This window comes from Crocodylus siamensis, chromosome 15, assembly GCF_052110815.1.
Source record: "Crocodylus siamensis isolate JL-2025a chromosome 15, ASM5211081v1, whole genome shotgun sequence".
NCBI classification, from domain to species: Eukaryota; Metazoa; Chordata; order Crocodylia; family Crocodylidae; genus Crocodylus; species Crocodylus siamensis.
In genome coordinates, this window is record NC_143409.1 from 24136516 (window position 1) to 24160414 (window position 23899).

Here is a 23899-nt window from a genome sequence, read left to right on the forward strand (position 1 = left end):
GCCTATAGGGATGCTGCTGGTTCTTCCTACCTAGGTTCAGTACCTTGCACTTGTCAGTATTGAATCCCATCCTATTCTCTTCCACCCACCCCTGTAACCTGTCCAGATCTAGTTGTAGCCTGTCCCTCCCTTCTAGTGTGCCCACCTCTCCCCACATCTCAGTGTCATCTGTAAATTTGAAACAAGGTGCTTTTCACCCCTTTGTCCAAGTCACTGATGAAGATGTTAAACAGTGCGGGCCCAAGGGTGGAGATCATCTGGACCTGCTGATTTGAACATGTCCAGCCCCACCAGAAGTTCCTTAGCTAGGTCCTCACTGACCCTAGGCCTGGTGGTGCCTCTCCTGAGTCTGTCTAGAATCTTGGTGGGGGATATCTTGGTCTCTTCTCAGAAAAATGGAGGCAAAGAATTTGTTAAAGAGGTCAGCTTTGTCATCTGGTGCAACCACCAGATTGCCAAGTGTCCTGCAGGGGCCCCATGTTACCTGGTGCTTTCTTTTTACTCCCTATGTATTTAAAAAAGGACTTCTTGTTATCCTTGATTCTGGTCACTAGTCCTAGTTCTGTCTCTAACTTAGCCTTCCTAATAGCCCCCCTACAGTCTCGAGTAATGGAGGTGATGGCCCCCTACAGTCTTGGGCCTTGATGGCCCCTCCCTTCCATCGGGTGTATGCCTCCTTTTTAGCTTTCAGATGTTCCTGAATGCCTTTGGCGAGCCATGGGGGCTTTCCAGCACTCTTACCCCCTTGGACTCACATTGGGACTGTCACTCTTTGGGCTCAGAGGATCATCTCCTTAAGGAACAACCACTTATCTTGGACTCCCAACTCCCCTACCCTCCAGGACCTCAGTGCCTCCCCGACTAATCTCCTTAGCTCATTGAAATTGGCCCTTCTGAAGTCAAAGGCTGCTGCCTTGCTGCAGGCCTTTGACACCCTGTGCTGGATGGTGAATTCCAGTAGATGATAATCGCTACTGCCCAGGTAGGTGAGAACCCGCAGTCCCCTCACCAGGTCATCGCCTGTGGCCAGGACCAAGTCCAGGAAGGCATTCCTGTGCACCTCCTGGGTTAGGTGGAGGTCCTGCATCTTGGCTAGGAACCTACATGTGCACACAGGCAAGCACCAGCCCAAGCCCAACCCCAGATCTGTCATAGGGAGGTGACAGAGTTTCTTCCCAGTGCAGCAAGGGTGGGAGGGACAGGAGGCAGGTGGGGAAAGGTAGCCCCCTCAACCCACTTACACAGGAAGCTGGGGCAGGGGGGATCCAACCCCCCATACTCCACAGACCCAGCCTGGCTACCTCTGCTGGGGTCTTCGGGGAGTGGTAGCCTAGGCCCACAAGGCAGGGGAGCTTGTATTACTCCCCCTGTCTCAGCTCCCAGCATGGCAGCCACAACTAGCATCTTCAAGTGGGCTGGGGCCAGCACCCCCTCCCCCCAAGACCTCAACAGGGGTAGCCAGGACAGGCCTTTGTGGCAAGGGGGCTCTAATTCATCCCCTGCCCCAGCTATCAGTGCTTTACAGCACTGGTGGCTGCTGCACTGGGAGGTGGAGCAGAGGGAGTAATCCAAGCCCCAGCACCTTACAGGCATGGGCTGGCACACCCTCAAAACCCCAAAAGAGGTAGCCAAGCTGGGTCTGCAAGGCGTGAGGGCTCAGATTCAGGGGTCTGCACAGCATGGGGGCTCTGGGGGTGGGGCGAGGCTCGGAAGAAATCCCTGGGTTGGGGCTGCTTTCTCCTGAAGGGGAGTGGAGAACTGACCAGGCAGAGCCAGCAATCAGTGTGCAAAAAGGTGATGGGGGTTGGAGGTGCTCTGGTCAGCTTTCAGGGCAGGTGACAGTGCCCCTTGGCTCCTGGCTTTGGCCAGTGCATGGAGGTAATAGTGGCCCCTGCATCCTGGCCTCAGTCACTGCATGGAGGCTCTGAGCCCCCACCATCAAATGCCAAATTTCTGTTCATTTTGGTCATACTCTGACTTTATGCTCTTTGTATAAAGCACAAAAGTTGCAGTTCAATTGGAAGTGATCTCTGATCACTTCGGTAAGTGCCCTAGGTATACTCTCAACTGTATGTTTGCTGTTCTTGATCCCATCCTAAAACATCTAACTCTTCCCACACACTGGACAGGTAGCTTTGGTATGTAACTGAGCAGCAGATTTCACCAGTATAGTCAAGCACCTCAGCTCATTTATGGATCTAGCCTCTAATATTCTAATTCAGACAAAAACAAACCACAGGACACCAGATGTAGCACAAATGTATGTCAAAAGATCATCTGTGAGACTATTAACACAGAAAGCTACACAGAATAACTCTTTATTCATAGGGAGTGAAAGACTACAGAATGAAGGGGATTGCATGAAAGATTATGAAAATGCTGAGAGCAGGAGGAGACAACTAAAACACCATTTGGGGGAGAGAAAAAGCAAGAGGGAACATAGAAAGAACTTTGAATTCAGGGGAGGCAGTGAGCAGAAGAGGTTCAAAGGAGGAAGCAACAAGATCAGGGCCATAAGAAAGTGTTATGATCTAAATTTCAGTGTGGGAGATGGAAAAGTAAAGTGCAGGGGTGACAGGAGATACTTCAGGGGTCAAGGCAGGAGATGCAGGTTAGGGACTAGAGAAGGAGCAGGCAAAATAGGGTCCACAGCCTGGATCTGGCCTGCCAGGCACTTTCATCTGGCCCGCAGCACCCACCAACTGTTTGTATTCTGCCCAGCCCTTCTACCTATAAGGGTGGGAGCAAGCTACCATACACCCCCCCAGCAACATACCCTATTGTGCTTCACTCCCACCCCTGTGGATGGAAGGGCCAGGCCTGGGCAGCATGCACTTTCCAGTCGGGGCTTCTGCTGCCACTGCTGCAGCTGCCAGGGGACTTGCTCAGCTTCCCCAGCATCCCGCTTGCTCACGGCAGCAGCTTAGGAAGGGGCAGGAGCAGAGGTAGTGGGGGAGCTGCAGCTGGGCAGGAGCATGGAGTATGGGGCTGGGGTTGGCAGCAGTGTGGAGCCCACACCCAGGGGAGCAGCAGCAGCGCGGAGCTCAGGTGACCAGGGTGTGGGGACCCCTCCAACACTTCCCCACCCCATGACACACAGCCTCCACACATGGCAGCAGCAGCAGGCAGGGACTCTCAGGGTGTTTGTGCCCGGCAGCACGTGGTTCTCCCCCCCACCATCCACACACACATCCACCCACAACACCCCCCCCACACCCCATCCACAAATACCGCCCCCATATCCCACCATCCACACACACCCCTCCACATATGCACACACATACTGTATACAAAACTAAGACTTTATTTTTCAGTTATTATGCAGTCACCTCTATATACACTATGTGAACACAAATCATGACAAAATATTTTTTGTAATAAAATTAAAATGTTATAGTAGGTGTTTGACTTTTAGTGTGTGGTTTGTTTTTTTCCTGGTTCTAAGATGGCAACCCCCCTCCCAAAAGGAGAAGTTCTGGAGGCTAAGGGAAGTAACTTCCAGTGGCACCGGTCAGGGGTTAAGGGCGGGACTTCCAGTCCCAAGATGGAGACCAGGGGGCAGTGCCATTGTCAAAGGCCAGGGCTACTAATGCAGCCCTTCACAGCTCATCAAACCTTGTTAAGCAGCCCTCCAGTTGAAATAATTACCCACCCCTTGGCTAGAGTTTAGCAGGGACAGAAAGGATAGTTTTAAAACATTTTACAAATGAAGAGAAAAGGTTTAGCAAGAGTCTTAAGAGTGCGCCGGTGTTTGCGCCGGAGGGGGAGGAGGAGGGGCCGAGAGACCGACTCTTGTTAGCGCGGGCCAGAGGACCCGAACTCAGCTAGGAACTCCTATGATGGTGTCGACACGGAGTGCTGCCAGGGCCCCTGCCTGGGGGGCGCGGCCTTCCCGGGGCTTGTCTGAGGCCTCCACCCAGACGGAGCCCGCGGGGGGGCTGGCGTCCCCCAACCCCCTGGCTTGCGGGAGCTGCCCAGCAAGGCCTGGGGGGGCAGGGACTGGGGACCCCCACACCTGTCCTGCCTAAGGGCCCTGGAGGCGCAGGTGAGGGAGCTCCAGGAGGAGGTTAGCAGGCTGAGGGGAATCAGGGAGGCAGAGGAAGAAATTGACAGCTATTTTCTTTCCCTGCAGGGTTGTACGACCAAGAAGGATGCACCTCAAGATGAACCCTCCACTGCTAAGTGGCAGACGGTCACCTCCCGTGCCAGGGCTGCTCGAGACATGGCAGCACCAGCTCCTACAGTCCGGCTGGAGAACAGGTACGAAGCTCTGGCAGCCCTGGAGGAGGAGGACGGAGAGGACGAAACCGGGGAGGAGGCAACTCCACGCACACCGCATCCCGTGCAAGCCGAAGGAGACAAGAAGGCCAGGAGGAAGAAGCGTCGCGTGATCGTCATTGGTGACTGCATCCTGAGAGGTACAGAGGGCCCTATCTGTCGCTGGGACCCCTTGGCACGCGAGGTATACGGCCTACCTGGAGCGAGGATTCAGGACATGAAAGGGATGCTCCAGACTGTAATCCCGCCCACCGATTATTACCCTATGGTCCTAGTCCATGTGGGTACTAACGATGCGGCCAGGAGGAGCCCTGATTGCCTGATGGAGGACTACCACGCTCTGGGGTGCGTGCTGAAGGAGATGGGCGCACAGGTGGTTTTCTCTTCTATCCTGCCAGTGAGTGGACAAGGCAGACGGCATGAAACGTGCATCGCGGAAGCCAACTGGCGGCTACAGGAATGGTGCTTCGAGGAGGGCTTTGGCTTCCTCAGCCACGACTGGCACATCATGACGAGAGACATGCTGGGGTGGGACAGGCTCCACCTTTCCCCTAAAGGTAAGCGTGTGTTCTCTTCTAAGTTGGCGGACCTCCTCCGGTGGGCGTTAAACTAGGCTCATCGGGGGAAGGGGAAGATGAGGGCGGAGGAAATATCAGACTGCCAGACCAAACAGCACCCACAACTACAGCCCAGCCCAGACCGACGAGCGAAGCAATCAAACAGGTAAGAGAGAGGGGCCAGGGTAACGTTGGGACTAGGGGGTCAGTACACACACCCACAGGAGGCCTCAAATGCCTCTACACAAATGCTCGTAGTATGGGCACAAGCAGGAGGAACTCACCCTCCTGCTGGCTGACGCCAGCCCGGACATAGTGGGGATTACGGAAACATGGTGGGATAAAACACATGATTGGGCGGTCAATGTCAAGGGCTATAGGCTGTACAGGAGGGACAGGATAGGAAAGAGGGGTGGGGGCGTGGCGCTCTATATTAAGGAGGAATACACATCCTTGTTAATTAGCAAGGAGCCTGGGGAGGGGCACTCTGAAGTGCTTTGGGTTAGAGTACAAGGCAGTCGAGGGGAAAGGGACTTAACGGTGGGAGTCTACTACAGACCTCCCAACCAGGGAAAACAGCTTGACCAGGAATTCTTGGGTCAGCTCACAGAGGTAGTGAAGGCTAAGGATGTGGTTGTCATGGGGGACCTGAATTTCCCGGACATCTGCTGGGAAGAGCAGTCAGCCAGGTCTGAACGCTCCCGCAGGTTCTTGGCCAGAGTGCAGGACCTCCATCTAACCCAGGAGGTGCACAGCCCCACCAGGGGGGACGCCTTGTTGGACCTAGTGCTGGCCACGGGTGATGACCTGGTGAGGGGGCTGCGAGTGCTCAACCACCTGGGCGACAGCGATCATCGCCTGCTGGAATTCACCATCCAGCGCAAGGTGGCAAAGGCACGGAGTAAGGCAGCAGCCCTAGATTTTAGGAGGGCAGTCTTCAACGAGCTAAGGAGGATAGTTGGAGAAGCGCTGATGTCCCGGGGGGGAAGGGAGCCAGGTGTCCAAGGAGAGTGGTCGCTCCTCAAGGAGACGATCCTCCAAGCCCAAAGGAAGGATCAAAGGGAGGAGGAGAGCACACAAGCCTCTGTGGCTCACCAAAAGCATCCGGGAATGTCTCCTTGCTAAAAAGGAGGCTTATACCCAGTGGAAAGAAGGGGTCATCACCAGGGAGGACTATTCTGTAGTTGCTCGGGGATGTAGAGGGGCAGTTAGGAAGACCAAGGCAGAGATGGAACTGGGACTAGCTTCACAGATTAAGGACAATAAGAAGTCTTTTTTTAAATACATAGGGGGTAAAAAGAAGGTCCTGGGTAATGTGGGGCCCTTGCAGGACAACATGGGTAACTTGGTCGTCACACCAGATGGCAAAGCTAACATGTTTAATGATTTCTTTGCCTCCGTCTTCCTAAGTAGGGACCAGAACAGCCACCTCCCTGCTGGGCCCCCATCGGGCCCCAGGGGAGGCACACATGGGCCACGGGTTAGCGAGGATTTAGTTAGGGAGCTTCTGGAGGGGTTGGACGTATTCAAGTCAGCCGGCCAGGATGATCTCCACCCTAGAGTTCTAAAGGAACTGGCCGAGGTCATTGCAAGTCCCCTGGCACAACTTTATGAGTACTCGTGGTGCTCTGGTGAGGTACCAGAGGACTGGAAGAGGGCCAACGTGGTCCCCATCTTCAAAAAAGGCAGGAAGGAGGACCCGGGAAACTATAGGCCGGTTAGTCTCACCTCGATCCTAGGCAAGCTGTTCGAGAAAATTATGCTGGCACACATCCAGGAGGGGCCAGCAGGGGACTGCATGCTTAGGGGCAACCAACATGGGTTCATCAGTGGAAGGTCCTGTCAGACCAACCTGGTGGCCTTTTACGATCAGATCACCAAATCGTTAGATGCAGGGGTAGCAGTGGATATAATCTTCCTGGACTTCCGGAAGGCTTTTGACACTGGCTCTCACCCCGTTCTCATTAAGAAACTGGGGGGCTGTGGTGTAGACACCCACACAGTCAAATGGGTCGCCAACTGGCTGGAGGGCCGCACCCAGAGGGTGGTAGTAGATGGGTCCTTCTCAACCTGGAAGGATGTGGGCAGTGGGGTTCCGCAGGGCTCGGTCCTCGGGCCTGCACTGTTCAACATCTTCATCAGCGATTTGGATGAGGGGGTAAAAAGCACCCTGTTCAAATTTGCTGATGACACTAAGATGTGGGGGGACGTGGGTACATTGGAAGGATGCAACAGGCTACAATCAGACCTCGACAGGTTACAAGGGTGGGCGGACGAGAATAGGATGGGTTTCAACACAGACAAGTGCAAGGTGATGCACCTCGGGAGGAACAACCGGCACCATACCTACAGGTTGGGGAACTCCCCTCTTATCAGCATGGAGGCGGAAAGGGATCTGGGGGTCATCATTGACTCCAAGATGAACATGGGCCGGCAGTGTGGAGAGGCAGTCAGGAAGGCCAGCTGCACCTTGGCATGCATCCACAGATGCATCTCAAGCAGGTCCAAGAAGGTGATCCTCCCCCTCTATGCGGCACTGGTCAGGCCGCAGCTGGAGTACTGCGTCCAGTTCTGGGCGCCGCACTTCAAGAGGGATGTCGACAGCATGGAGAGGGTCCAGAGGAGGGCCACTCGTATGATCAGGCCCTATGAGGACAGGCTGCGGGACCTGAACCTGTTCAGCCTCCACAAGAGAAGGCTGAGGGGGGGATCTAGTGGCCTGTTACAAACTAGTCGGGGGGGCCAGCGGGCATTGGGGGCGTCCCTGTTCCCCCGAGCACCACCAGGAGTGACCAGGAATAACGGTCACAAGCTGGCAGAGGGTAGATTTAGGTTAGATATCAGGAGGCGCTACTTCACGGTCAGGGCAGCTAGGGTCTGGAACCAGCTTCCAAGAGAGGTGGTGCAGGCTCCTACCCTGGGGGTGTTTAAGAGGAGGTTAGATGAACATCTTGCTGGGGTCATATGACCCCAGTATTCTTTCCTGCCATGGCAGGGAGTCAGACTAGATGATCTGCTCAGGTCCCTTCCGACCCTACAAACTATGAAACTATGAAACAAAGGCAGTTACAAAAATAACAAATCAGTTGGTGAGCCAGGGCTCTTATTCCATGTGGAACAGGAAGCAATGATCAGGGATCTCCAGGTACTACAATCTTCTTCAAGAGCTGTAGTCTCAGTTCCCTGAATTCTCAGATCATTAAGATCATTGTTTATGGTGCCACAGAAATGCAGTCTAAGCCACCCTTTCTTTTTCCCTCTGCAATCTGCATTTCACAGGGGTGAAGTACCTAGAATAAGGGATGGCTTGTTGCAGTTCTGCCACCAGTGAGAAAAGCAACTGCCACACAAGGTGAACAGGCTCAAAAACAAGAAGTGCTGAAAATGGTGCCTATAGCAGGTGGTGAAGCTGTGGAAGCCTGGCACCTTTCTCAGTGGTACAGAAGCGGTGAGCAACAACAACAAACTCTCTGTTTAAAACACTTTCCAGAGACCTTACTTTCTGCTCCTGGTTTTACATCTTGAGAATATATACATATTCTATATTTTACATCCTTCTTTTAAATTAAGGCTTCTTGTTTCATACAAACTGACCTGTATACTACTCACTGATGAGGACAGGTCCCACACTTTAAGATCTCCAGTTATAGATACTGCTACCAGTGAATCTTCTGTAAAAATATAATAAAAAACTAGTTAATATGAAACTAAATTAAACCATGGTGACTAGAGCCAAATAAAAACCCCAGGACTACCACTGCTATCTTATAGAGGAGATGTACTCTGTAAAGCACTGTTTTCACAACAACTTTAGCATGCAGGAAAATAGGCTATTTGCATACAGAAATGTCCAATTATGAACTTAACTGCAAATCTCCTATACAAATATTTGATCTTGTTCACTAATGTGAGGAAACTGGGTGAATAATTGTTATAGCACTTTGCACATGTAATAAAAGGAATCAAAACTTATGGCAAAGGTAAAATCTTTTATTAGACCAACTAGATATTTACACAAAAAAAAAAATTATTTGCAAGCTTTCTGGCACAGGTACCCTTCATCAGGCACAAGAGATTGCAACTGTTATAAAAGTTCTCCTAGGCAGAAATACATTCGTATTTCACCTGGATACCTTGCACATATTAACTGCACTCAAATGGATTTGGAAAAAAAAAAAAAGCAGACCCACTGGGGTTTCACATACATTATCTTCCTAATATTGCAACCAAAAGTCACTTACTCTGGTGGCATATCATGAGAGCTACGTATAATTAAAGTGCAACAAAACAGTTCTCCTCTGCTAGTCAGATATCTAGTTCAAAAAGCAGCAAACACTACATTAAGGTTGAGAGAAAATTAAATTTAAAATGTATTGGCAAATGCTGATGTATTTTGCATCCTTAATATTTTTGTGAAATATGAAAATATATTCTCATGTTAATTAAAATGAGGTGTAGAAAAAACCTGTGGGTATGCACAGTGCTATCTGAAAATTAATTTATGGAAAGAAATGGTATGTCCATATGCTACACTGAATATGCATCTACAGTGTATACCTTGAATCCTGGTGGAGTGAACAATGCACATGCAATTGATCCAATCAGAAGACTGAGTAGATATTAAAGTGTGAAGAACAGCCAAAGTCTTAGCATCAATGATAAGGACATCCTGATATTCTCCACAACAAAGAAGCCAGCCATCTCCTGTCATTCGGAATGAACAATGGTAATACTGTCCAAATGGAATTAAATAAGTAAAGGTTAACATACAGAGCTACACAAGTTCTTTTGCATATTATTTTTAGCTTCTTCACATCGTACTTTTTTTTAAAACCTTAGTTACCAAGGCAACAGTATTAAACAGTATGTTAATTTTTTTAACTTCATTAAAACTCTATGGGTGCCCCAAAAACATTTTAAAAAATCAGAGACGGTAGAAGCAGCATCTCACTGCTTGGGTTAGTGTCACAAACATTCTGGAGCAGGATACTTAGCTCTTAAGATGAAGTGCATGCAAAATATAAGTGCCTGCTCATAGAGAGATGTTCACATAGACAGTATATCAAAACTGGTCCATGCTAGCTAATGTAGTAGTAAATTTAGTCGGGCTTCTGACCTACTTGACTAGGAAAACAAAAAGTCCAGAAGAGCTGATACTGCTTATTTCAGTTACATGTTCTGAGATAAGGAATCCTGCATGTCTTATTACCCTGTGCACAGATGCCCAATTAAGTGAACTTGTTTTGGTTTCTCCAAGGTTGTATTTTTTCTCTTTCTCTGTCTTAAGTATAAATATGCTTGTAAACTTAGGAGTAGGAGGATTCCTTTGAAACAGACAAGTGAGTGATTCCCCTTGTTGTATGAAATCCTCTCTGTGATCACAGTATAGCCCTAATTTAACCATAACGTGAAGTTTGATTTCTTCCACACTAATAATTAGCTTCTTGGTTGACTTTGAGGAGTTCATTTGACTGCATTAATCCCCAAGTAATTTTGGGCTTACTGATTTGAGAAACTTTTCTTTTTCCACATGTTTGCAATTCTACTACAGTTATGAGCAGGTACTCAAATCTTAAAGCCTCCAGGTTAAAAAGGCAAAGGGTTTATAATAATTTATTTTCCAGGAGGAATCCTGGACATACTAGTTAAAAAGCTTTAATTTGTTAGTATTCAACAGAGTTCCTCTCTTTTGGGGATGAGGATGGGGGAAAGAGGGTAAGGGCAATATGTCAGAGGGGTAAGCTAGCTGTTGGGCTCTGGTGCTCATTAGCTAAGGTGGGTATTATTTTTGGCAAGGATTATTAAAGTTGTAGTCCAGTCCAGGGCAGGCAGCAGGGGGGCAGGCACAAGGGGGTTAAAAATTCAAAGTTTTCTTGGTTTTCAGTAAATATTTGAACATTTTTTGTATATTTGTGTGCATAATTGTTATAAAACTGCTCAGCCACTTCAAACAAGCACAAAAACTTCAAACAAGTACAAAAACTTACATGAACATGATATTTTGAAAAAATCCTTGCAGGGTTTTTTATTCATTATCTCTACGTACTTTAAATAGGGGCTGGGATGACACAAGTGCAAAGGCACATGGTTGACAGCCCAGAGATAGCAGGTTCAAGACCATAGCAGAAGCACTCATGGTGCAGGTATGTCAAATTCCAACGAATCTGCAAAATCTGCTAGATATCTTTTCAGAAGGACATGAAAAAGGAAGGAAGGATGTACTTTAAATTTTGGACACATAAGCTGTTTTATCTATTACACTTAACTGACTAATGACTGAAAATTACAAAGAATTCAATAGATGAGGAAGAATGAAGAGAATGATCATAACCTGGGAATATTTCTTGGGTTCCACAAAGACAAACCAACAGGCTTTCAAATGCTTGTTCCTATTTTTAAATAAATTAGCTCTTAATTGGCAAATTTGGAAGAAAGGTCTCACATTTGCTTAACCACAAATTAAACATCCCTATTTGCTCTTTGCATTAAAATAACATTTTAAACGGCAGGTGCTGAATTTGCACTGTCTTGACATTTGCCAATTACAGCTCAAGCTTACATGAACTGCGGAGGCAACCTACAAAACCTGATTTGTGAAATGTTAATTAGCAACCAAACAACAGTTTTTGTGCTGATACCATCAAAATCCTCATGTGTCTTTAAACTGTCAAAGAGAATAACCTTCTGTAGGAAATAATATTCCCACAAATATGACAGTATATTTTTACTATCTTTTTTAAATCTCTACAGGTGAGACACTCAACTTCCTTTCAATGCCACTCCATATCTCCTAATAGATGACATGGCTATTTTTCTCTGGAGCTGAGTATATTACTTCTCTTGCCCTCCCCTAAGCTACTTGGCCTCAAGAAAAAGGTCTGAGACTCCATGTCTGATCTACATATGTACTAGTATCAGACAAATAAGCAAACCCATATTGTAACCTCTCTGTAATCCTTAAACCTATATCTAACTGAGCCAAAAGAATAATCATTAGACAGGCTGTTAAAATGCTACTAGTACTGAATACATATGATAATACGATGTAATTTATATTTATTATTTTATTAAGGTCTCAGAATCTGTTGATAAAACTATAACAGTACATTTAATTCTAAATATGCTGCATAATGAAACACCAAAAAATTAAGGCAATTAAAAGCTATCATGGAAAAACACACTTATATCTGCTAGCATTACCTCTTCAAGCTTTAAAACATCTAGCTTCTGAATTCACTTACAACTTGAGTTGAATGCAAGCTCAGTAAGGTCCCAGACTTTCATCACTTGCAAGTTTAATTCAACCTAGACCTTCCTACACAAGAAAAACAGCCTTTTAATTAACCTAGGGGCCCTAAGCTCTTCTTTCACAAATATGTCTAGAAATAAACTAGCTCTTCAAATCAAATCTATTTATGCTGGTCTCCTAAATCATATACATGTATATTCTCAAACACACACCCACACACACACACTCTAACATCAAGGTACTCAGAACATACCTGGATATAGTTCAAAGCAGACACTTGAAAGGGAATTTGCTGAAGAAAGATTTAAAGCAATTTGGCATCTAAAAATAAGTGGTCTGCTGCTGAGCTCTGCCATGAATGAAAGTGCACTTTAGGAAAGGGAGAGTCTCACTTTCTTGTAGGTTAGCAGTTAGGCAATCAAAACCCTCAAATTAAGTTTTAAAAAGAACTTGAGCAAATTATCTTACAGAATGTTTGGCCATATGATTTGCATTTATACAATATACCATTAAGACTGCTGACATTGAACTTATATTTTGTATGTATGCCTAATAAAGGATAATACAAAGACTATGGGCCTTACTGCACATCAGTACCTGAAGATCAAATATCACAGGCAATAGCTATAGTGGTATTACTTTCTAGAAACATTAGTGACTGGAAAAGAACAACTTCATTTGAATAAGAAACAGAGATGAAGCACAAAAAAAGTTTTAGTTTGTTTCCTAGCTGTAAAATGAGAAAAGAAAAAGTAATAAACAGCAAGAGACTACATATGCATTGTGCTAAGTTCTTTCCTTGTGAAGTATGTTACAATCTTAAATCCACATATTACTAAAAGAAAAAGAGAATACTGTGGTAATAGTGTGTGCTGCTTGCATTGTAAAAGTATTTATACAGTCCATGAAAAGTTGCCGTACTTACATAGATTGCTGTATGCCTATAAGGAAGCTTTGCCTTCTCAATGCACTGGCCACTAGTGACATTCCAAACACACATCTCCCTGCCAAAGATAACTTCATATTATTCTCTGTCATTTCAACTCAATTGGCTGGAATAATTTTGTGCCCCCAAGTTTTTCTTTAGTGCTGTACTTAAGTGCAGTCTGATCGTTTATGTGGCTTTTTGTTACAGATTACTGGGTAAGAAAATGTTGTGGTCATTAGCACAGGATGACATGCAGTATCTGTTTCTTTTTGTTTTGGTAATTACACCCTGCTGCTTCACAGCAAACCTTACTTTAAGGCCAACTCTGGTCTACAACAAATTGTAGGTATACTGCCATTATGGCTCATCAGTGTGTCAGTATAACTATCATTCATTGGAACTACATCCTACTGAAAATGATTCATTTCACTGAACTTAAACTACACATTTTGAAAAACAATGCATCTTTTGCCACACCAAACTTACTTCTTGAAATAAGCCATCGTATTCTGGTAAGAAGAAACAGTGCCACCATGAGGCTATTTCTGAACCCTGTGCTTAACACAAGCACTTCATGTAAACAATACAGCATTTCGTCTACACTTCACTGTATTTATAAAGTTGTAGATTATTTTAGGAATATCAGCTTTTAACCTTTTTTGTATAATTATCCATTCTACCTCTATTTAAACAATATTCAATAAACTGTGGAACCAACATCTAAATGTTGTATAACGTATTTCTCTTTCAAATGAAAGCTTAAAAATATGCTGAATTATGATAGCTCAGCAACTGTGTTAAAATCTGAAGTCATTAATAGAGTTAAATGGCCATCACCATTCTTTATAGAAAAGAAACAAAAATGTCAACCTATGTAGCGATTTAAATTTGACTAATAATATTTTCATATAATAAGATAACCCAAAAGGATCATCTCATTTATAAATTTCCAGGTGCACTTCAGTAACAAAATCCACACAAGATATAATCCAAAAACTTAGAACATAAACAAACTGTTGTGTATTAATCATTACCAGGTGGTCAAATTATCTTTTCCACTGGTAAATAAGGTGCAAAATGACTGACTTCAGTAGTTACTATATTTTTACATGGTTTTATTGACAGCAGAATTTGAGCCACAGTTTCTATACATTTTAAATTGGCACTCCCTTTATACCAAAAGGAGAACAAAATTTGATAAATATTGCATCTCGGTATCTTCCTTCTCTGTCAGATACTGTCCACAATTTGGTTCATCTCAAATAACTCCAAGCTTGTCCTATACTCACTGGGTGTATATGAATTACTTGTACAAAGAATAAGGGCCAAATTATCATTTTCCCCTTTTTTTATTCTATTATCTGTTGTTTCATTTGGTCTATTTTTGTATCATCATATATTATGTTCTGTTTTATATTTTTAAATTGATAGAATGTGTAATTGTATTGTATACTTGTTGGTAAAAGCATATATTAGATATATTTAATTATATATAACTTGATTGTCAATTTTACTATATTTTTAGCAAAAGCTGTAAATAAACTACTACAATACATCAGTGGATACATGCAGGTGGAGATATATTAAGATCTTAACAAAACAAATTCAACATTTTATAGAAAAAAGGAAACAAAAATTGCCCATTATGCATTCTCCTAAGATAAATAAGCAAATGAAAAGAGGGAAAGTCTGCTGTTTTGATGTGGCATTAGAGGAAACTAGCTCTTCTTCCATGCAATATTCTTAACCTCAAGGAGACAGCAGCTTGAAGGTACTAAAAAAGTGAATGATCCACAGCCTAGAAAACACAATCTGACAAAGCTTGCATCTCCTGAAGAGTAGGCATCCTATTTATACTCATTTGATCTTCATGTTGCTACTTCCAGAGCTTTGGAATGGACGTTTTCCCCTTATATGGTACACATAAGAATTCACCAGTGCTTTGGTGGCATAAACATTTTAAGAAGTCTGAAAACCATTTGTTCTGATGTAAATGCATTCCAGCTACTCACTACAAATCTATCCAGTAGTAGAATATTAGAATATGAACACCTTTCATTATTTCTCCAAATAAGAGCTTCCCATAGCAACTGGCTTCAAGGGAGTCACCCAGGTAGCTGGAGAAGACAAGCCCAAGTTAGGTAAGAAAAAGAGCCTTTAAGGAGAAGGGTGGTAGGGAACATCCCAGGGAAGCCTGAGTCTCATGCTAAAGACATAGATTTAACTACTTTGCGTGGGTTCCAGATTGGAAAATAGAGAAGTGGGTTACGGACACCATTCTCTAATGGACTCCCTCGAAGATGGGGGTCACCAAAGATCCAGAGATTGACTACTACACAGGTACTATACAGGCAGGGAAAAGAAGAAGGTATGCAACTCACTTTGCCAAGTTTTAACCCAGAGGACATGAGCTATGTGAAGAAACTGAGACAGAAAGCACTGCACTCTCTCTCCAAAAAAAGATGCTCCTAATGCTAAATTGGCCAAAACAAACAAACAAACAAATAAAAAAACAGGATGGAGGACATGAGCGTGCTTCCTTCAGAAGCAGCCTTCTCTTTCACACTACAGTTTCTAGATCTGTTAAGTACACTGTGAGTTTGGACACTTCAATTTCCTCCACAGCCTCAGTCTCTCAGGAGCTCTGGATTACTAAAGGGTACCTTGTCCCTACGTCCGATTTGTGCTCCTGGTTTACAGGGTGCCTGGCTGGACCCTTGGATTACTCATTCTTTTGAACAGGCCTCTGGCAACCACATGAAGTCTCTGGACCTATCAGCCCACTCTGAATTCCAAGGAGCTCATCATGACCTGCATATTATATATCAAACAGTCTGTACATGCCGTCTGTACATGAAAGAAGCACAGGCCCTCTTCACAAAGGAATCCTAGAGAATAACTTCACTATACATAGTAAAAAACCTCCACCCGTCCCACATGATGAGGGAGTGGATTAAAAATTTGCTGCTAAATGCAGACTGCAACCTTGAACCTGGCCACATAGTTTGTGATTCAAGTAGTAGGTAACTGAGTCCGAATAATTACCTACCCATTTTCAGTAGCACTGACCACATATGGCTGTTTCTCAAAGTCTCTTGCTTTGGCCAAACATGTTACTGAAGCAGTGTGGCCAAAGAGAATTTCTCTTGATGAAATCTAGAAGAGTAATGGAATTATTTTACTTAAAAACAAACAAACCAGTACTTGTTATGTGAAATATAAGTGACCCAGAATTGGGAAACACATCTTTATCACAGAATAGTTCACCATATATCATCATCATTTATAAAATTCAGACAGTAACCAGCTGGTCTGGGGATGTACAATCATAGGTGTAAAAGGAGCACCTCCTTTTTGCATGTTTGCACACAGGAAAAAATGCAGTCCCTGTGAGTATTATTGTGACTGCTCCTTCTGAGTGGCTTCTAAGGTACAAGATACCATACAGGGCACAGGGAATAAGACACACTGACTCTATAGCTTATTACTTATTTACTTCCTTCATCAAATGCTAGGAACAAGTCCATCCCTAGTATCTAGTGAGGTAGGCTACTGCCTGCAAAATTTCATGTCTCTGAATTACTTAGTCTCTATGGGTGCCTATATACAAGGGCAGAGGCTGCTCTGAAGCACTCTGAGTACAGAGCAACAGAGCAGACTTGAGTCTGCAGGAGCAGAGCAACTACCGTGCTCCAGCACCCTCCCGTGTCTTGTGCATCAGCATCCCTGCACTTCAAAACAGTAGCGGGGCATCCTGCCACCATCTGAAATCACAGGACACTGATACACAAAACACTGCAGCGCTTAATCAGAGCAGCTCTCAGAGCCTCTGTGATTAAAGCACCTCCCCCCACAATGTCCAGAGCACATGTAAAAGTGCCCTAAGGTTCCACTCTGCCCTACCTTCTGTCTGGATTCAGGGCAATGTCGTTAACCACTTGTGTACTCAGACAGTGAAAGTGGCTGGATACCAAAAGAAAAAGTATCAGCAAAGAACTTAAGCACAGGTTTAAGTGTTTAAATAATTCCATTGACATTGATGAGCTACATTAAAAGCAAAGACCATTTCTTGATCTGAAAGCTTAACTTGATGGAGGGCATGGATACAAACAAATCATATTGAGTGACTGGTGTGTATGTATATACGGACACTTCCTAACTATCAACTAATCCTCAATTCTTGTGTGTCCACTCTATTCTGCAATAAGAGGAAGCTAACCTACAGTAATTCAGCAGTTGCTTTATTCAAGTCTAAACTGCCTTGGTTTAGCTTCCACTTATTGTGGGGTAGTGCAGACAGAAAACAATTACCACAGATTAACTGACCCAGAACTTCCCTCCTTAAACTTCATGTGTGTTCACCTGTTCATAACCAGAACCAGTAATCTGTATCCTAATAGTATTCTAAATCATGAAATGCCATTTTTTCCTGCCAAAACAATGTTAAGGAGCTAATTTGTGGTTAACAAAAATAATTTAAGTGCTTTACTTAAAAAAAGGTCCAGGGTGAGCACATGACATTCTCTTAAGGGGCTTAGCAACAAACATGTTCCCTCTGATATCTCTGTCCACCTGGATGCTCCAGGATGATTTCACTGGAGAGATGTAGCTTTGGCTAAGCAAAAACAGGTCAACTGAGCCCAAAAGAGCACCACAAGACTGCATCTAATTTTGTACACTTGAAAACACACCAGGTTAAAAGCAGCTGGTGATTTGCTAAATCATATACTTTTGTTCTAAAGTTATAACAATTTAATTTTAAATGTTTCATCCCACCTGGTTCATCTTTCCTCCAAAATTTCAGAGATGAGCTTGAGAGCAAAAATAAATCTTTCCATTTCTCAATTCTTTCACTCCTGTTAGCCACATTTGTATAATGAGCATTTATTCTCAAACTCTAAAAGAACACTGGGCTACTGACTTTAAAGCAAAGCTCTTAAGGACAGGACTCAAATTTATTCAAGTATTCTGGCTGCTGTCTTCCATAGTACTTTATCACAAATAAGGGAGCCATGACTCTAAGTTATTTGTAGATTACTTAAGTCTGCAAAGAACTGGCTGATCATATGAATTCTGCATTTCATTCTATAGAATTCTGAATTTTTATATTATGTTGCTTCATTACTTTCCTTCAACAAAAGCAAACACAAACTTTTACATGTATTCTAAATAAGTGCCATGGTCTAAATGGGCTCATGTACACACTACACACTGTGACTGCAACTGCATGTCTGTTTCCATGAGCGGGATTTCCTGATGTTTTAAAAGTCTTTCTTGTGCATTAAACTAAAATTCCTTGGATGTAGTTTAGTCTGGTTCACCAGGGATTAAAGCATCATGTCCCTGGATTCATTGCATGTAAGCACAAAGGCACTCAAAGAAATGTAATGAGCCCTTTGTCCACCAGATGGTGCTGTGACTTTTTTGTGGTTCACCTCTTTGAATAGCTTTCGAATTGCTTCTGCCTTTTTTTCTTGTGTGGTTTGCCAGATCCCTGCTTCCACAGCTGTGTGGCAGGACATGGGCAGAGGTTAAGTGGGGGCCCCACGCTGGGGGAGCAGTGCTGGACCATCCCGCTCTCCTGCAGTGCTGGCCGTGGACCCGGCTTAATTAGTTTTAAAACCTAGTGTGTGGAAGCACAGATGCGACGCTCCAAAATAAACAAGTTTAAAATTTATAAACCTATTTAATTTAATGAGGATTAAAACCCATGGTGTATATAGGATCCCAATAAGATTATTATAAATTATATGGAATACAAGACTTCAAAACCGACTGCTTTGAGAAGCAAAAGTACCAACACAAACCTTTAATTCTGAGGATAGATTCCAAAGACATATTTGTCCTTCCTGACTTCCTGTAACAATAGTTTGCTGGTCCTCTGTAACCATTATGGCAGTGATGCTGTGAGAGGGTGCTCTTTTCCCCCACAATGCTACTGCCTGCATCGAGATCTTCATAGTGAGCAAAGCCTGAAAATAAAAGGAAAGTAAATTAGTTCCAAGCCACAGGAAATCTGATGAGTATGTCATGATGACATCTGAAAGGGATGGCAACATGAGAGTGCAAGGAGCAAGAGCACCTGAAATTTGAAATCCTGGTTCTTGAGAAATTTTTAGTTGCTGCTCTGTCCCACTGTTACCTGCTTATTGCTATTCGTTATCAAAGATTAAATATACTGATAATATGGGAACAACCAGGGCGCAATCCCACCAGGCAGCAACAAAAACAATCCATATCCATTTAGGTCATTATGGATTACATTTCCTTGTATAAAACAGCTGATCAAGCAATGGTTGTTCAAGCAGTAGTCAGGTGCTATATATTTTCTCAGAGGAAGGATTATAATTTCAAACCGTGGGTTTAATTTCCTTTAATTTTGTTCAGTCTATTTTAATTTGCTGTTCAATTAACTGTCTTTGCTGTTTCCATATCTTACTTCAATGGATGAAAGTTTGGAGGAGTGATGATATGGTTATGTCATCATACATGTAAGGTGTGTGTGCGTGTGTGCATGCACAATTGCGCACACACACACACACACACACACACAATGCTTAAATAAAATCAAGTCTCTCTTTCCCCTTCCTAACAGCCAGTTCTCCACCAAAACTCAAAGCTTCCCCACAGTTAGCAATCCCACCTTCTCCTTGCAGTGAACTTCAACGCAGCTCACAAAAGGCTTTTGCCAGTGCAGAACAGGTTTCAAAGAGAATCTATTCAGGCCATTCAGGAGATTCCTATGCACTCCTCTTTCTCTCTCACATGACCCCCTCAGGCCTCCTGGAGCAGACTTTCTCGCTGGAAACTCCATGTGCTCAGGGGGCAAGCAGTAGCACGGAGAAAGGTGCATTAAATAAAGATCCAGTTGCTACAGTTCAAATGGAGACTCCTTATTATTGCTCTGTGTATGAAATGCTCACAAAGGGGTGGAGGTCCTCAGCTATTCCTTCTATCCTCAAGTATCTGGCCCTGTGGAAGGAAGGTTTAGCTGCTTTTGACAGCAGGATATCTTTGTTTCCCAATTTTTGTCAAAATGGACCAGGAAAATAGAGGGCTTTACCTGCATACTGGGCCCTCTTGCCTAATCTCAAGGCTTTAGCATGAGACTCAGGCTTCTTCAGTATTTCACCAGACTTTTGGTGCTACAGTAATAATGAAGATGATATTGTCTGGATGTTTGGCTTTGCCTTAATGCCTCTGCATCAGTATAGCTGTAAATGGATGTTGCATTTTTCCTGGAATAAACCATTTTATTGGGTGTGCAGTGCATGTATCAGACATCCATGTCAGCTGTCCCAGGATAAATCCTAAAAAGGTTCACAAGTTAAGAACTACTAATAGTTTATACTAGGACATCCCAAAGTACGTCTGAATGGTTGTCCCACCACTGCAACATTGAATCAATGGTAGAAAAACAGCAGTACATTCAGCTGCTCACTAATCCCCGTTCAGAAGTGTGATTCTGTGAATGTATTTACTTGCCAATCCTGGGTATCCTGTTCTGGGACAAACATAGGCACAACCTGTCCAGTGACAAATGTAAAAGTCTGTTCCTAGTTCAGGATGACAGTAAGTGAACTGAAATCCACCTTTTGCAGGCAGTTGAAGATTTCCTCAGCCCAATGTTTCAGGTGCAAAAAAGAATAAAGAGAGGCATACAAGTATCAGAAGGCCACAGAGCTAGGGAGGTATAACCTGTGGCATAACCTGTGGCAAGTATGTGGTCCCCATGAAACCTAAAGGCTGCTCCAAGTTATACTGGAGGTAGTGAGACCATCAGTGGCCTCAAATGTGAATATTGGAAAGATAACTTCAACTTACTGCCTAAAAGCTTTATTTTTTCTTTAGTTTGTGCCTGAAAATGAAAGTCATATCAGGATAACTCAGGGAACCCTTTTGGGGGAATATTCTTAGATAACTATAAAGTAAGCAGGAAGAATTCAGTGTTTTTTATATTGAGCTAGACTTGGAGTCTGAGAATATAAATATCAGCATCTTCTCTCTTCCAAACAGCAAACCCGAATCTTCTCTGTCATTTACACACAATGGAGTACATAATAAATGAATTGTTCCCTTCTGACTCTCCTTTAAATTAGGTTTGAATTGACTTTGCACAATTCTAAATGATTACAGATCAAGAAAGAATAAAGCCTCCTATTTTTTATCAAAATATTTATTCCTGAACATCTGTGATGGACCAGGGGATTTATTTTAAAATGTTTGTTTTAAAAGTGTTCGTGTTTTAATAAAATTCCCTATTAACCCTTCTTTTCCTCTGTACAAGCTAGAGTCTCCACCAGGTGGTGGGTGATCAGACAAGATGGACCTCCAGGATCAATACAGAATTTAATACCTTTGTTGACTCTTCAGCAAGGTGAGTTTGACGGTGACACCCCAGAGACATTAAGGCTAGGGACCAACATTCAAAATGCCTGAGCCTCAATTGATTAAATCTTTGCAGGTTAGTCTAACCTAGCTAGGCTAAGCCAGTTTGTAATGATAAAGACATCTCCTCTACACTGAAGAAGTGCTGGCACATGCCTGCAGTGGCTCAGGCTAGAAACCGGGAGGCGCTAGAGCAGCCCAGCCTCCCCTTCTACAGTTCTGAGCTGAGGGGGAGCATGGCCAGGCCTCAGCAGGATGTTCCGATTAGGGAGGGGTGTAAACCTCCACCCTGCCTGCACCATCCCAGGCTTTTCCCTGCTTGCTGCTTAAGGGGCAGGAGTGTTGTCAGACCCCAGCCGTGGCTAGCACTCTAAGACAAAGAGCAGGTGTGCAATGCATGTATCTGTTGGTGATGCTGAGCTTTTCATTCTCCCTCTCCCTGCTTCTTCATACTGTCTGCAAACCTGACAGGTGAGGGTGCCGCAGGGGGTGATAACACAACATTTATCAGCCCATCAACAAAACAAAAGTCCCTCATTAGTTCAAGCTCTTCTTAAAACAGCTTTTTCCAAGGAAGGAACAGAGGAACAGCTGACCTGTTGATTAGCTTCAAAAAAGACCTAAGTGGACACTGTTCTGTCCATCTGTCACAGTGAAATTGGAGACACATGCACACACATGCACGCACACATACACACACCTCTGAGCATTAGCTAGCATATCACATGCCTAGGGTCCACAAGGATGGGTTCCGGGCTGTGGGAGACGGGAGAGAAGGAGGAGAGGGGGGAATCCCTGCTTGAACAATGAGCGGTGGGGCAGGGGGAAGCAAGGAAGACCTAGCCAGAGCTCTGGCTAGGGACCAGAGGGATGGGGCCAGCCTTGTTCTCTGGAGTAGAGAGCCCTGCCCAGTGCTCCAAAGCTTCTGGGTGCTGGGGGACTCTGGTTTAACTTAAACCAGGAAGTGGTCTGGGACAGACATTGCATAAACTGGTCAGAGCCAAATCCGTTAAGTCTGATACTACATTCAACCAGGTTTATCTTAAACCAATTCCAGCCATTTTGAAACTGGTTTATGTGCACTGAACTTACATTCTGTTACAGGTTTAAACCAATTTGTGATCACTTAAACCCGTTTATGTGTAATGTCTGTCAATAGCCTACAGGAAGCATCACAATATACGTCATACCATAAATTCTAACATGGCACACATGCAAGCAATTTATGGTGTGATAATATAGCAAACCAGCCACAAAAAGTAGATCAGATTTAATGCAGGATATCTTTTGTGACTGGTTTGAATTGTGCTTTAATTTGAACATATAGCATGAATATCCCAGGACAAGAGCCTGAGTTCAAGGAGCCACTCCACAATATGAGGATCTCTGTACCCACACGCAGCCCAGATGCATGCATGTCCTTTGAATTTGCCACCTTATGTGTGGAGCCTGAGATGGGTAAACAGCTTCCTCATTTGGGGTTCCCCTCCACCCAGCATGTTCAAAAAGCATGAATGCAACTGGCCCACATATGTGTCCTTTGAAAACGCTGGTACGTGCAGGGTCTGAGTGTGAGCCAAATCCCCTCTGATCTCAGATACCGTACTCACTGGGACATCTGAAACTGTGTCATGCAGTTCACACATAGAACATTTAAAGCCAAATGGTTGATCAATGGGCTAGGGCAGCAGGCAACCCCTGGGTCCTGGCCACAGACACATCTTGGCCCTTGGAAAGCAAATGAGTAGCCTCACATTGGGAAACCTGTCTCACAATACTTGGAGGTCTGGTGATCCTTTGGAAGTCCAGATGCCAGCAGACATGTGATAGGATCTGAGGAATATTGTCCCAGATCCCTAAAATCACATGCCATGCCATGTACATCTGGCAAGGCAGTGTGCACAATTACTGGGGTCCAGGATAAAATTCCTCAGTACTATTGCCAGGGTCCCAAGGCATGTAAAAACAAAAAAAAATTTTAACTCAAATCTCTGAAAAAAAACTATGAGAAAACTGATGATCTACTTTCACACTGCTTTGTTTTGGATAGGCTATTGTAGATAAAAGATCATTTACCAAAACATTACCAAAGGCAAAATCTTACTGTCAATTGTTATGTTAATGCCTGAAATTTTACAGAGACATTTTGTACATGTTGCTTTGTATTTGGCCTTTCTGAAAGTAACATAAATACAAGGCACAGATTTAATGCAGTATCAATAAGTCAACATTTTTTACAAGACATTTTCCCGCCTCAGCTCACAAGATATCTTCCTGATCAAATTAATTGGATCCACAGGGTTCAGAATTACAGATATATAATTTTGTACAGAAGTTTCTCCTATTAGGATATGTGGCTTTTGAGAGTTACCTGGAAACACTTTGCATAACTACACACACACACACACACACACACACACACACACACACACACACACACACACACACACACACAGAGTCTGATAGTATTTAGCTTTATCAAAGCTATTTTGTTATGCT

The 23899-nt window shown here is 44.1% G+C and overlaps 1 protein-coding gene across 1 annotated transcript in view; it reads right to left on the reverse strand.

Moving 5' to 3' along the window:
• The window catches only part of WDR72 (WD repeat domain 72), a 247774-nt gene that overhangs the window by 214550 nt on the left and 9325 nt on the right, over window positions 1-23899 (reverse strand). The window contains exons 2-6 of the mRNA XM_090029342.1: window positions 18820-18984; window positions 16062-16168; window positions 13010-13088; window positions 9393-9567; window positions 8430-8506 (exon numbers count right to left, since the gene is read on the reverse strand). Of these exons, the coding sequence (XP_089885468.1) occupies window positions 8430-8506; window positions 9393-9567; window positions 13010-13088; window positions 16062-16168; window positions 18820-18972 (591 nt within the window). The 5' untranslated portion in view covers window positions 18973-18984. The remainder of the gene's footprint in view (window positions 1-8429; window positions 8507-9392; window positions 9568-13009; window positions 13089-16061; window positions 16169-18819; window positions 18985-23899) is intronic.